Source organism: Argentina anserina, chromosome 7, assembly GCF_933775445.1.
Source record: "Argentina anserina chromosome 7, drPotAnse1.1, whole genome shotgun sequence".
NCBI lineage: Eukaryota > Viridiplantae > Streptophyta > Magnoliopsida > Rosales > Rosaceae > Argentina > Argentina anserina.
Window position 1 is genome coordinate 17422089 of NC_065878.1, and position 16295 is coordinate 17438383.

A 16295-nucleotide genomic window follows, 5' to 3' on the forward strand; every position below is an offset into this window, starting at 1 on the left:
TAATTGCTATAATGTTTTTTTTTTTGAGAGAGAGAGAGAGAGAGAGAGAGAGAGAGAGAGAGAGAGAGTTTTAGCCTATGAAAAGGAGGAAAAAATTTATTCCAAATTTGAGAATTGTGTACAGAGTGAGTGGGTTGTTTGGTTAACGTGACACTTCACCAGTTCACGATTTTACCTCCAGTTCATCAGGTCTTGTTTGTTCTCACTTCTCAGAGTTGCTTTATTTTATCTGAACTAATTTTGTACAGTATTTCTTGTTATTGTTCATGAAAACCTTCTTAATCTTGTTATTGCTTAATGTAGCAGCTATTGTATTGATCAATTGTGGGTTCTTCTTGATTAAGACCTTAGCCAAATCACCTTCACCTACTACCAAGATGCATTTTGTTCATTTTGTTTTTAAAATCAGATTTTAGAAGGTAGTTCATTCAATCAAGCAAGCTAAGTTAATATATTCAAAGATTGAACATTTTGCACAAACTAATTAAAGTTTATGAAGACGAAGTCCACCACTTCCATTGCTCTACACTCGGTCTGTGTGGAACCTTAGAATATGCACAACTAATTTGCAAGTTACAATCCGTAGCAATGCAAGGTTTATTAAGTTAGAATAAAGAGTTTTTTTCACCAACAGTCCCTCAACTCTGGTGTACCTACCAATGTGATACCTCAACTCTTAATCGTACCAATGTGATACCCAGACTCTAGTATTGCTATCATTGAAGTACTTCCGTCCGTTTTTTTCAACTTCTCCGTCATCTTGGTGACGTGGGAAGTATGTGAGCCCCACAAAGAGGGTTAAAAGATAAAATTAACTTCATCTGAGAAGAGCAATGTTTTTCCCGCCCTTTATCTTGAGAAAGACACCAAATAATTCCAATTTTGGCGCCAATTTTCCCTCCATACTCCTTAATTTGTGTTTCTTATCTAAACTAAAGAACTACCGCCAACCAGTCGACTACAATCTGATAAAACCTAGATCAATCTCATTTTCTATTTTTACCCTATCACTTGTTAAACTAACAGAATAAATATAGAAATTTATATGGAACATCTCATTTCCACAATCTCATAAGAATATAGAAACACATAACTTAACGAAATTCAAATACATGTTTAAGTACCATTAGTTTTTACAAGCACAAATCATGGCAGATCAACATAAAAGGTGGCAACTAATGGTACTTAAACATGTATTTGAATTTCGTTAAGTTATGTGTTTCTATATTCTTATGAGATTGTGGAAATGAGATGTTCCATATAAATTTCTATATTTATTCTGTTAGTTTAACAAGTGCTACGGTAAAAATAGAAAATGAGATTGATCTAGGTTTTATCAGATTGTGGTCGACTGGTTGGTGGTAGTTCTTTAGTTTAGATAAGAGACACAAATTAAGGAGTAAGGAGGGAAAATTGGCGCCAAAATTGGAATTGTTGGGTGTCTTTCTCAAGATAAAGGGCGGGAAAAACATTGCTCCTCTCAGATGGGGTTAATCTTATCTTTTAACCCTCTTTGTGGGCCTCACGTACTTGCCACGTCACCAAGATGACGGAGAAGTTGAAAAAAAACTGACGGAAGTACTTCAATGATAGCAATACTAGAGTCTGGGTATCACATTGGTACGATTAAGAGTTGAGGTATCACATTGGTAGGTACACCAGAATTGAGGGACTGTTGGTGAAAAAAACTCTAGAATAAATCATCATTAACTTTTCTGTGTCAACATCAATTGGACTTGATTTATAAAAATAAAAATCTCAAGTTTGGTCGGTCAAGTTCTCAGTGAGTTGAATTTTCTAAGACAAGATTTTATTATTAATTAAGAACAGTTATACAGCTACCGAATTTTATGCGCACCAGAGATTGAGGTTTTCTTATAGGTTCATCACAAATCACGACTATAGAGACATAATTTAGTAATAAAAACACTTCTATTCTTTTTGCTGGGTATAGACACATTTGTGCCTTCTTGTCTATAATACACTTTTGTGATCAGTTGAAGATCAACTTTTACAAAAAAAGTAACAGGGTAAGAAAAAAAAGTAAAAAAAAAAAAAGAAATGAAAAAAAAACAGACTCTTTGCTTCAGTTTCAAGGCTTTTAGCCTTGTATAGACACAATTAGAAAATGAAAATTTAATAAAACCAATTTCAGCCAAAAGCAGTACTCTTTAAGATATAGGCAGGGGGGCACCATTCCACTCCTTCAAACACTCCAGCAGAGGATCAATCAGCTTTCCGGCGCAGATTGCGTTGAACACCTTGTCACATTCTTCTCCAGGAGACTTGATTTTCTCACCAGTCAACAAATTAGTCCCCAGTTCCTCCCTCACAAACCTGTACAAGGGATAAGACCTGCATTCTTTGATCCTGTTAGCAATCTCTGCGTTACCATTCTCAATTTCGGCCCTGGCATTGTCGACTTCTTTTGGCAAGACATTCTTCAATTCCTCTTCGAAAGCAGCAATCTTGTGAAAGATGGAGGTGTTTGTGATCTTCTCTTTGTCACCATTCTTCAAAGCATGTTCAACTAGCTCTGCCCTTAGTTTTTGCATCAAGGGGTAGGTAGCAAGGCAGGGATCATCAATGTAGGAGAAAAGGTACTCACGATCCACGACTGAGAGCAGATGTTTCTCGGAGAATCGAGAAGGGTGAAGCTCACCGTTGGAGGCAACTGTCAAGGTCCTCCTTGCCACATTACTTACAGTGTTCTTGACAACACTCTTCAAGTTCTCCTCCACATGCCTGAGATCAACAGCTTGGCACAATGCAACTAGGAATGTGGATGACATCAACTTCAAAATGTCGACAGCCTCAGATGTTTTCCTAGAGGAGATCAGTCCCAAGGAGTTGACATCTTGGTTGTGTTGCTCAGCACTTTGGACATGGTTGGTCACAGGGTTGGCAAGGAACTGAAGCTCAGAGCAGTAAGATGCCATTGCGATTTCGGCACCTTTGAACCCGTAGTCCAAACTTGGGTTGCTGCCACCGGAGAGGTTGGAAGGCAAGCCATTGTTGTAGAAGTCATTGACAAGCTCAGAGAATTGTGCAAATATGAGTTTTCCAATAGAGGCAAGGGCGAGTCTGGTGTTGTCCATGGCAGTACCAATTGGGGTTCCTTGGAAGTTTCCACCATGTAAAGCCTTGTTCCTTGAGACATCGATCAATGGGTTATCGTTGACAGAGTTGATCTCCCTCTCAATCATTTTGGTTGAAGATCTGATCACCTCAATCAGAGGGCCTAGCCATTGTGGGGAGGTTCTTAGAGCATATCTGTCTTGCTTAGGCTTTTGAAGAGGATCCATTTCATGAACCTTTTTAGCCTCTTTTACATATGAACTCCCATCAAGAATGTGCTCCATTATGGCTGCAGCTTCAATCTGGCCAGGGTGATGCTTCAATTTATGTGTCAAGTGATCTGTAAACTCTGGCTTTCCTTGCATAACTTCAGCGAAAATCGCTGACATGATCTCAGCTAGAACAGCTAGAGTGTTAGCCTCAAACAACACCACAGAAGCCATACCAGACCCAACAGCAGTACCATTCACCAAAGCAAGTCCTTCCTTGGGTTGCAATTCAAAGAAGTCACCCTCAATTCCAGCCAACTTAAATGCCTCAGCTGGCGTCAGGGTCTCGCCGTTAGGACCGATGGACTTTGAGTTGGGCCTGCCAATCAAAAGTCCGGCAATGTACGAAAGCGGAACCAAGTCACCGGACGCCGTGATGGTGCCCCGGAGAGGAAGGCACGGGGTGATGTTGCCGTTCAGAAGTTTGGTAATGGCTTCCAAAATTTCGAACCTAATCCCCGAGTAACCTTGGAGGAGGGTGTTGATCCTCACTAGCATCGCCGCCCTTGTTGCGGTGTGAGGCAATTTGTGATTAGAGTCTAAGCTGCTGCCAAAGATTCCGGCATTCAAGAATCTGTCCAACCAAAATAGCAATGACAAATAAGATTACTTGAGCCGCAAATAACAAAATCAAGAAAACTTCAAAAGATAAACATAGCATCAGATGATATCATTTGTAACATTCTTTCCATAGTAACCAATCATGTGAATGATGTGATTAAGTTTTCAGAAACCCGAAACAGATTTATAAGGTGAAAGTATGGAACCACGCCACTGAGTTTGATGACTTTGATCCATACAGGACCAGAAAGTTTTTTTTTTTTGGGATCGAATGAGAAAGTGTTTTCTGATCCAAGTATTTTTGGAACGTAAGGTACAATGTACATATTCGCTTGTATTTGTATGGACATGTTTGATCATTTTTATTTTTCTATTTCTTTTGTCAGGTAACCAAAAGTATTTGATTCCCAACCTGATTGGTTATATGGGCAGTGTGTATTGATTTGGGAGGGTCTGTTGGCTTCCCAAACTTTGGTGGGTGGGGAGAGTATTACTGGAAATCATGCTAAGTGGTCACCCCCTGCTAATATTAGGTACCTTGAAACTTAATTGTGATGCATTAGTAGTTGGTCAAGGTAATAGGATTGGCATAGGTGGAGTGATTCGGGGTAGTGATGGGAAGTTATTGGTGGCTGTGGGGGAGAGGTTAGTGAGCAGATTGAGTCCTTGTGCAGCTGAGTTGTAAGGTTGGGACCGGCCTGTGTTTAATCTGATTGTCTAGAGGCTGTTAGAATGGTTAACGGAGATGAGGATGAGTTGGCAAGCTTATGAGGGTGTCTTGATTGAAAAGGTCCGCATGTTATTGGATACTCTTGGGGTTAGAAGACTTTCTCATGTTTTACGGAGTGGAAATGGTGTTGCTCATGCTATAGCAACGAGGGTTAGGGATTGGGCCAAGCTGTAACTACTTCTACTATTAAATTACTGTTAGTAGTTTAGTTCAGTCAAGTAACTTTATGTTTAATGTTTTTTTTTAAAGGAGATATGACAAGATGTTAAGACTGTTTCGTTCCTAAATAGTTATGTACGGAAAACTTCAACGAATGAATAGAGAAGAACAATACATAGAGATATATATACCCTCACCTGAACGGCATGATTAATGTAACACTTACCTATAATATAGATTATGGTTATCAAATTATGTTATACGCGTTTAAGTTTGATAAGTTACTATTGCCAGAGATTAATTACTTAATTAAAACAGAAGAAGCAGTTTTTCACCTAATGAGTTCTCTCTGTAGAGCTCCTCCGTTTTTGGTTCTCCGGTGGGAGGTTGCACCAAACCCGGTGGTGACACCGTAGCTGTCTGTACCCTTCCCCATTGAGTCCATCACCCAGTCACTGCTGGCCTTCACCCCAGCCCGCTTCTCCTCCGAGAGCTCCACGAGCACGCCACAGTCGTGGTTGGCAATCGCAGCCACTTGCCCTATCGTCAGGCTCTCCCCTCCCAGCTTCACCACCGGCTTCCGGTAATCACTCACCATTTTCTTCAGCTCGTCCAGGTGGCTCCCCTTCAGTGCCTCCGCTGCCATGTTCCAGTTCAAGGGGTCATGTAGTCCTCCTCCTTGACAAAATGACTCAACTTCTGCCGCGGCCCCGTTGTAGTTTCCGTTTAGCGCCATGAAGTTATAGTATATATATAAACTAGAGATAATTAACACCGAAAACTGTAGAGTAGGCGATCGAAGAAAGCCGAGGCGTTAGAGGCGAAGCAAATGCCGGAGAGGGAGGCGGGTTTTTTTTGCCGGTCGGAGAGATTTTATGATTTGTGAAATGATCAAGGAGAGAGTGAAAATCTTTCCTGAGTTGTTCAACAATAATGGGATTGTTTTTATAGGCCGGAGGAGAGTGCGGGGGTGGGTAGGCCGATGGGTTAGTTGAAAACCGCACGAGGCCGTCCGATCGTTACGGAATGGACGGTGGATGGGAGCAACACGTGGGGAATTAGTATATTAGGTGGGGTTCAAAAACGCGGTGTTTTACTTGTCAAATGAGAAAATGTGGAAAAGGGGGGTTGGTGAGGGAAGAGGAAGGGCACGAAAGCAGCACGTCATATTGTTTCTTTTACTTTTGGAGTTTAAAGATGATTGAGTTACTATATATAGATATATGAAGTTGGAAATGACCTCAGAAGCTCGGATAAGACACTCGCGTCGGACGTGTTCTGACACGAACACGTCAAAATATGCATGGACACGCGTATTTTATTTACATACATAATGGACATATAAATATTTTTCACGGACACGTAAACGAGATACACTGGCTTGAACTCCTAAATTTGCATCAATCGATTATCTTCCTCTGAATTCTCAAACGTTTATAAGGATACCAATAATTTCGAAGTAGCAATTAAAAGACAACATAACGTCTGGATTTGAAATTTATCAGGGCTTGATTTAAGTGCCTGGGTTTTGGAATCTTTGGGTTTTGGTAGGTTTGAAACTCCGCAGTTGAGAAGGATATAGTCGAGAGAGGGGGTGGGTGTTTAGGCTTAAAATAATACTCCGGTATCATCTAAACTCTTTAGGCTCGTGAACCGGTTATTTGGGGAAAATCTATCATGGAGCAAGATTACCTGCCGTATTGGAATGGATTTAGGGGACTAATGATGTATAGAATCTGAGTTGAATAAAAAAGGTGAATCCAAATCAACTAAGAGGTTCTCAAGACTTGATCCGCAAGAAAGAACAATTTGTGTTCTCTATATAAAGGGGTCGAATGTGTGGAGTAACACACACAACGTCAAACAAACTATCGCGCAACCGTATAGTCAAATCTCCCCACGGAGTAAAAGTCCGATTTACTTCGGCAACTAAGTCTCCCATTGAAGCGGAGTTACCCAGATATACGCCTCGCGCTGCATGTAGCAACAAGTCCGATTAACCTCGGCAATTATAGTCAAGTCCATCGAATCGCTAGCCTAGCTTCTAGCAAACACAAAAGTCTGCACTAGTCAGCAATTTCCTACAGCGAGAGAGTCCCGCTATCAACGACACATTATAAGCTCTGCTTTTCTCCAAGCGGTCTAAAGTAAGATCGGCCATCTGCTTTTCTTCTTCTTCTTCTGTTTAATCCTTTGTAATTTGGTATATGTAGGTCGAAATTAAGTAGCGGCTAGTGGTTGTGGCTAGTGGTTGTGGTGTTGAAGAGTGAAGACTATGTGAGCCTATGAGGCTCTCAATAATGAGGGAGAAAGGAAAGGAAATAAGAGGTGTTAATCCATAATGGGGTTAATTATACTGATTATACCAATCACCCGCGTGGGGTTATTCTCATATTAAATTAAATTTATAACCCTAGATTTAATTCATTGATTGATGGTTCTCTGTCAAATTCAATGTTACATATGTGATTTTATTTAATATATATATATATATATATATGTAATATATTTAAAAATAACGTGTTCACTAGATATCCGTGTTTAAAAAAAAAATTAATATGTCATGTTAACATATCAAATGTATCCAATACAGACACGGGTGTCCGTGCTTCATAGGAAATGACTAATGAGAAAAGTATATATACATGTATATATCACACAATTAAAAGGAAAATATGGTAACAACGCTAGTACCTTACAAAGTGTGTGTATATAATGAAATCCCATAGCAAAGTAGGTTTTTTTTTTTTACCAAAGAGAAAAGGAAGTAGGATCAATAGAGAGATCCATATATCCATTCAAGGAAGTAAGATCAACAGAAATATATATATTCATTCTCTTTAGGTTAATATTATCATTATAAGTCCTTAGAAATTAAATTTACGTTCAGTAATATTGATCATGTCTCAGCATTTGAGTATCCCATTTAATTCACCGGCAATAATTAATTAACATTTCTTTATCGACATAATTTTGACTTATGAATGATATGCAAAGCAGACATAAGTATGAAGACAATGTAATTTTGATGGAATGAATTATGCCATATTGATATTTAAAAAAATGGAAGGAAATCGGAACAAAACTATAACATCCATCTAACGAGGTTTACTATACGAACAAAACCGGAAGCTAACGTACACTAGCAATCCCATCAGAAGTTCAGAAATTATGCTTCCTTCAGTTCCTTGTGTTGAAATATTAAATTCGAAGAGAAAGCAGTAACGAACTAACGACGACATGCATTCGTACAAACTTAATAACCTGCAGCCATTTCAATCAATGAAATAGTAACTTATGTCTAGACCTGAAATTGCAATTAATAAATTGGAAAATAAATTAGTCAAATTACTTTATGTCTAGATCCGATTTTATTCATAACATGAAAAGCTTTTAGGACTTAAGGTTAAAAAAAAGTCTAATTTTTCGCGGATTACTGCAATAAAATTGTGCATACAATAACTTTCTATTTCACAACTATCAATCAGATTACACTCTATTAATGCTCTTCAAGCATTATCGCCAACTGTTACAGTGTTACTATTTTGTTAAAAATTTAAGCATATTTCTGCATACATGCATTAGTATTAGTTATGTAAATATATGGAAAACATATTATCCTACCTTCTAGTAAACTACGTATTAAATTACACATTGGCTTGGTATAATTAAAACCCAAATTATTAGATTATTAGAGTAATCAACCAAATCATGATCCAAGTTATAGGGCTGTAAGTAGGCTTAAGCCGCTCGTGTTCGACTCGTGTTCAGCTCGTTTTTAGCTCGTTTGACTTGAGTTCGTAAAGTTAAATGAGCCGAGTTTGAACAACAACCTAAGTTGAAAATGAGCCGAGTTTGAACAACAACCTAAGTTGCACGGATACGGACACACCAAATGAAATTTTTATTGGACACGGACATGTTTTGGGCATACTAATTAAATATTATTTTAATATATATACCTAATAAAAAAATAAGTAGCCACAAACATAGTTTCTTAAATTAGAACAAGATCAACACAAATGCCAAATACAAATACAAGTCCAGTAAAGTTTCAAACTTTAAATAAAATACAAATAGTTAATAACTTCATTCAACTCAAATGTCATCCTCCACAATGTTCTCCGTTCCTATAGCATCATCATCATCAACATCATCAAATAAGTATCCCTCCAATTGTGGTTCATCAAGTGTAAGGTTAACCATCTCAAGTCTGGACACACTTTCATCAAATAAGTATCCCTCCAATTACCATCCTTTCAATTTCCGTCACATTGTGATTAAACAATTACTATGGACACCCTTACTTATTTCTACCATCTCACCCTAAAGGTAGATAGGCAACCGAGGTATGCAAGGACTAACCCAAATTCTTCCCCGATCATGATCTCAATAGAAATTTACCAAATTATTTTGCTCTGACTACATTTATCGAATCTACTTCAATTGCTCTCATAAATCTACTATGGGCACCCACCACCCCCTTCATTTATATCAAGAAAATATCAATTCTTTAACTTCTCTGTATAAAGTTTGCATCCCTTTAAAATCCCGAATTGCGGGAGGCTCCTTGATGGATTCTATAACCAGAAATTGCTCCTCCGACTCTCCCTTAATCATACTGCTTTGTAATTGTGTTGAGGAGAGAGTTTGGAATTTGGATGTACCTCACTAAGGAGAACGTCGCTGCGGTGGTGGCGACAGAAGGAAGAGCCTCAGCGGCGGCGACAACGGTGGGGCGAAGTGGTCGGGGTTGGGGTTGCGTTGTCTGTGTGAGAGCCTGAGAGGGATTGAGAGGGACTGGGAGCAATGACTCTAATTAGGCAAGGAGGCAGGAGTCTTAGGTTGAAAAACAATTTGAGGACAAAAATACCCTATTGTATCCTCTTTAATTGTGTGTCCAATTGGACACGCACGTGTCCTTTTCGTATTGAAACGTGTCGGAACCGTGTCCAATTGTAGTTCGCATGTCCAGGGCGTATTGGGGTGTTACTGGCGTGTCCGTGTGCGTGTCTATGTTAGACACGCGAGACGCCACTGCAATGGCGTGTCCGTGCAACATAGACAACAACTATTCGGCTCGTTCGACTCGTTTAGTGCGTGAGCTAGCTCGTGCTTATTAAAAGCTCGGCTCGTTTATTAATTAAGTTTGACTTATTAAGTTTTATAGTATATATAAAAACAAGGTTCTAAAAATTGCCGCCTAGTCGCCCGGAGACCCCTGGCCGCCGTGATTTTGTGCTAAACAGCGGTGTTAGACGGCTGTGCGGATAGGTTTTTTTTTTTTAAGTTCTGGATTTTGAGTTTGATTCGGATACAGAAGAAGGCAAGAATGCATTCCCGTTGTTTGAATTGTTTTTCTTATTTTCCAAAGGGTTAGTGAATTGTGTTTCTTATTATTGATTTTCCTAAGTTCATTGTTGTTGAATTGTATTTCTTTTTTTTCCTAAGAGGCTAAGATCATTAGATCAATATTGTTGAACATTTATAAGGATTAAGAACATATGTATTTTCAGTATTTTAGACATTATATATTTTTTTACATTAATTTCATGCATTATATTCTTATTTTAATTGTATTTATATAATTATTTGTTATTAAAAATTTAAAATATATACAAAAATACAAATCTAATTAATCCCTGATTAATCCTCTGGGCGCTGGTTTTCAGCTGTCCGCCCGATTAACGCCTAGCGTTTTTTATAACCTTGATTAAAAATATAATATTAGTTCGAAAGTGCTGAAATGTGTCATTCTATAATAATTAGTTAAAAACTTTAAGTTCTATAACGATTTTGATTTGTTATTTTTAGTTTACAAATAAAATATATTTTATATGATGCTATGAAATTAGATTTGAATTTTCTTTTTAATTTCTAAATTTTAAAATTTTAATTTCGTATGATTCAAGACGGCTCGATTTGAATTCGATCTCATCTAATAAAATAAGCGAGTCTGAGCCCAGCTCAAGATTTTTCAAGCCGAGCCGAGCTTGAACATAAAGCACAAAAATCAAATTTTGACCCAGCTCGAACTCGATCAAATGAAAACGAGCCAAACATGAATAATGTAGTATTTGGCTCGTTTCGACTCATTTACACCCCTACTAAGCTAGTCAGTTACGTTCTCAGACCCAAAAGTTGACGCACTTTCTCAGAAGGGTGAAAAACGCTAATATCTGCAATAAAAATAAGCAAGCTTGCGAATTACGTACTTCATGCGATTCAGAAATGACGATTTACATATGGACGTCTTTGCTATCTCCTTGCATGCACTTTAATTTGATCGATTGTACAAATTATCCTTTTATATATCCCATCAGCAACAAGGTGCAGCAAATGTTAGTGGAGAACCTACCAATCCCAATTCTAATCATATTGGTTTATGTTTGGTATGGGGTTTGGCGTGGCTTAGTTTTCTCCATCCTCATCTATCGGCTCTAGTTCTTTTCCAGCTTTCCTTTCTCAACAAATGTCCATTAATATTCCATCTTTCTTTTGTTTTTCCTCTTTCGCTCCCTGCAACCACATTCGAATTGAATCAGTATGATATCTCATTTGAGTTCCATCCAAATTGGAAATGGTGGGCAGTTCGATCTATGATCAGTTTCACGTTATTGATGAGGCCAATTGTGCTGCAGAATTGGAGGCAGCAACTTCGCGTGGGTTACAAACTGCATGACATGATTTGGCAATGGAAAAAAATGCAGCTAATTAAGAGTTGGGAGTAATTATTATGTGTACCTGCCACAACACGTGGTACTGCACTAAGTCAATCATATTATCCTTTAATTTGATCGATTGTACAAATTATCCTTTTATATATCCCATCAGCAACAAGGTGCAGCAAATGTTAGCGGAGAACCTACCAATCCCAATTCTAATCATATTGGTTTATGTTTGGTATGGAGTTTGGCGTGGCTTAGTTTTCTCCATCCTCATCTATCGGCTCTAGTTCTTTTCCAGCTTTCCTTTCTCAACAAATGTCCATTAATATTCCATCTTTCTTTTGTTTTTCCTCTTTCGCTCCCTGCAACCACATTCGAATTGAATCAGTATGATATCTCATTTGAGTTCCATCCAAATTGGAAATGGTGGGCAGTTCGATCTATGATCAGTTTCACGTTATTGATGAGGCCAATTGTGCTGCAGAATTGAAGGAGGCAGCAACTTCGCGTGGGTTACAAACTGCATGACATGATTTGGCAATGGAAAAAAAATGTAGCTAATTAAGAGTTGGGAGTAATTATTATGTGTACCTGCCACACCACGTGGTACTGCACTAAGTCAATCATATTACACTATAGTATACTTAACATGCACGTGGTGAAAATGACAACAAAATATTTACATATAAGAACAAATAAAAAACAATTAGGGTAAAACATGAATTAATAACATTAATATATAATAATAATATCTCAAAGAGTTGAATGCACGTATGATTTTTTTCGATCGATTTAAATAAGATCTTAGTATATATATATATATATATATATATATATATATATATATAGACTCGCAATCTTTCCTTTCCAAAAATAAGGAAATTGTTTACCTAAGGACAAATGAGACGGGTGTACCTATACCTGACAAACTTAGTATACATAGGGTGGAATCGGTGGATCATGCGGGACGATGCTTAAATAGAAGACTGAAGACGAAGAGGTGAGTTGGTCACCCTACACACAGGTTGGGGTCTGGAGCCGATCCCCTGATGAGCCCAAAGCAGGGCGAAACCAGTGCATTGCCCTATTGGATAAAGCTGCCTCAATGGGGATGGAGCTCCGCATGGACCAAGTGTGGCAACCGAATTGCTAGGTCTGTGACAAGTGGTATCAGAGCCGCCTCAATATCGATGTCGTTGTGTCGCCAAACGCTCACACATATCGTCGTGTCCTCAAGATACGGGGGGCTCCGCGGGGGAGTTGAGTAGGCAGGGTCACCTCCGAAAAGAGAGGACCGGACAAGAGGATCCGTGACAAAGTCAAAGACGAGAGATCCGGCGCGAAGTCATTGTTGGGCGATCTTTAGGAACTCTTTTTCGTCGCTCTAGGCATCGCGGGCATACAAGGGATACGCGGGCCACAAGTGAGGATGCTGTGTACAAGGACGTACACCAAATTTGGTGGGGGAGGATGTCACGTCCTGTTTTGGGAGTGTCAATCATAGGCGTCTCTGGTTATAAGAACATCAGACCTATGTGGGATTTGCTCCAAAATTAAAAGTGTGGGAGATATATGGCTGCTCCTTCTGAGGGGTTCATATATACATGCCAACCCGGTTCAATTCGGAGAGCTTGTCGCTAGTCGGGGACTTAACGTTGAAGAGGCGAGTTGGCCACCCTACACACAGGTTGGGGTCTGGAGCCGATCCCCTGATGAGCCCAAGGCAGGGCGAAACCAGTTCATTGCCCTGTTGGATAAGGCTGGCTTGATTGAGATCCAGCGCCTCATAGACCAACTGTGGCAGCCGAATGGCTAGGTCCGTGACACTAAACTATTGTGCTAACAATATGTAGGAGCGAGTGTGTTAGGTACGTAGTGGCGGAACTATATGCAGACGTACGCATCCCCGAAAAGATTAATAAACAACTTATCGATTTTTTAACTAATAAATAAATAAAAAACTTATCGATCTTCTTAAGTAGCATAAAATTAACCTTTGAATTGGCAAACTGGACCAAAACTCAATTGATGGGACTCGGGAGCTTTCCCCCCACCACAAGGAGGAATTAGCTGACAACATAGGTTTTAAACTTTTAATATATTAGGTAGAGATTTGACTCTCTACGCTGTTGATCACCTAGTCAGCTGCTAAGCATAAGGTGGCGCTCAACAGCCGTCTGATCTGGTCAAACAGTGGCCAAACATTCAGATTGGACGGTTGTTGAGCTCCACCCGGTGGTCAACAGCTGACCAGGTGATAAGCACTCGGACTCTCTACTAGTAATATGTGGTTATTGTTAACAAATGCTTTTGCGAAGGCATGACGAGTTTAAGTGGTGCACACTCTCTCTTTGAGACAAATAGAGTAGCTCGTTCGAATTCACTTGCAAATACCATGCTCTACATTTGCGTGAAAGTCAGACATGGTTTGTTATTGTTACCGATCTTATAAAGGATATACCCGCGTGATTCAAAGTGATTGTAATCAGTAATTAATTTAATGAAATAATTTTTTTTAAAAGCCTTTTTCAATTTTAATTTAACATTAAAGCGAATTGTCCAATAGAAATTTTTTTATCGTCGTGATTCTGATATATAGACATAAATAGATATAATAAATTTAATTTGTTTCTTTGAACATGCATTTCGTATACATGCATGTTGATGTAATGATGTTGTGTTGCTTTCTTTCGAGGTTTTGCATGCATGTTGTGGTCGAGCTATATATCTGGTATATCTATCTAGAATCAGTATCATTATCTTTGAAAATTTTGACCCAGCAATCTTATAAATTATATAATTTATTTTTGGGTCGTCCTTGACTCGGCAAAGCTCACACAGATCAGACCAAAAAAAAAACTGACACAGATCGATATGTCGATTGCTTTCGGAGACTCAAATGTATGTACTTGTTTCAGCTGAGCCATGATGATTGATGAAGACGATCGATCTGTGCTGGAATGTTAAAAACAAAACAACGAGCAATACTGGTAATGCATACGTGTAGCTATGAAACAACAGAGCGAAGGAAAACAAAGTAAATTAAACAACTTAAACTCGATCAGATAGGTCATAAGAACATATTGGATAAAGTCACGCCCACTAGCTAGCTACCAACTCCCACTCTTCTCTTTTGTTTTCGGGGGTAGGTGAAACCAATGAGAAATTTTCATGGATCGATGTTGGATTTTCAAAGGCAAGTACAGAAGTATTTGCAGTCCAAATTCTCATGAGAATGTATATTTCCTCCAACACAGGTGGTTATACCAAAGAGATTGATGAAGACATCTTTTTTTTTTATTTTTAGGATGATGAAGACATCTTTGGCTTTATATTATGTTAGATATATGTTTTAAAGTTTTAAAAATCACCAATTAATCAACGTCTCACCTGTTTATGTTATTGAATGATTGGGAATTGACAAAGTTGTGAAACAAATGAGATCCACGCACAGAGTATGGTTTAGAGCGCTCTAATCTAATTTTATTGCATGCTTAATTATATGTGTATGTATGTAAAACACAGCTTATGAACTAATTACTAGCTAGCTACTAGGTAGCTTCCTCGCTTTCATGATATAATTTGTTTAATATATATCAGTATTATGAAGCGTTTCGCTTAATTTTGAGATGGAGTATATATGCGTAGGGTCGTCTTCTCCCTTAACAACATCATACAACAAATATTGAAAACCAATATAACTAGTGTTTAATAAACAAACAAACAAAACATGATCCAAAATACTCGAATCAAGTACATTTCCACGTTTTCTTTGACATGGAACAATTTCTTGATCCCCCCTTAAAAAAGAACAATTTCTTGATCGAACTACCAATTTCTCATGACAAAATGAGAGTCATGAACGTGTGAACGATTTAGATATATGGAATCGAAGGGGACTACACCAACCAAAAGTGTTGAGGAAGGATCTTAGAATTGGTGGACAAGACCAGGACTCGTTCATCTTCATCATATCCATTTGACGCAAGCATAGGTAGGCAGGGTCCTTAATTTTATGAATTTTGTAATCTAGTCTTACTTATTGGTGTTTGGTACTGCAGCGTTTTCACCAACCCACTTTGCATTTAGAAAAGCAATAAACATGTCTGTATATCTGCACAGTCACGCACTCATGCTCAACACCACCAGATCCCACCAGAATAGGATTTGTGTAAACACAGTTGGATAGATTCTATATGTCATTCCTCTCTACCCCCGCCACCCTCTATCTTCCTCCTCCTCCTATTTTTCTCCATCTCTGATCACCCAAGTAAGACATAAAAGCAAAAGACTTGTCCTTTTCTAATTTACTAGGAAATTTTTCGATGTCTTTATATCACGAACCTCGATCTCAATCTGAAGAAGGATTTACAGTCAAAAGATAGGTTAGTTTGGTGAGACATGCAATGATAACACAAAAAATTGTGTTGTCTATGGATCTCTCACATTTAGTTTCGTAACATTCGTTGAACTTGTTTACCTTCTTAACTTCTTTGGAGCATCGTACAGGAAAACAAAAGCCAACATGTTGGATTATATTCTTCAAAACATAATCCCAAGGCTGCCAATGATTTCTCGGAACTACTTTCGCCGACCCTTTGCAGTTAGGATCGAATATTTATGGTCTTAACAACCTATACATACCTAGCTTCTATACGGAATTGAAGAAAGAAAAAACGGTTACATACGTACGTACATGCATGGAACACATGAAAGATGCTAACATTGCCCCAGGCCGACCCTGTATCACAAGCGGCCTTGTGCCAAATTTTATGGCGGCCTTCGTGTGTGTATATATATTATATGTAAACAAAATTTTGTTAACAAATC

General features: G+C 38.5%; 1 protein-coding gene across 1 annotated transcript; it reads right to left on the reverse strand.

The window, feature by feature from the left end:
* Positions 1–1913: 1913 nt before the first annotated feature.
* On the reverse strand, positions 1914–5700 carry LOC126801787 (phenylalanine ammonia-lyase 1). The gene is made up of 2 exons (XM_050529247.1): positions 5133–5700; positions 1914–3921 (listed from the first exon to the last, which is right to left on the reverse strand). Exons 1-2 carry the CDS (start codon positions 5531–5533, stop codon positions 2172–2174), a joined length of 2151 nt encoding a protein of 716 aa, XP_050385204.1. The 5' UTR covers positions 5534–5700; the 3' UTR covers positions 1914–2171.
* Positions 5701–16295: the final 10595 nt, after the last annotated feature.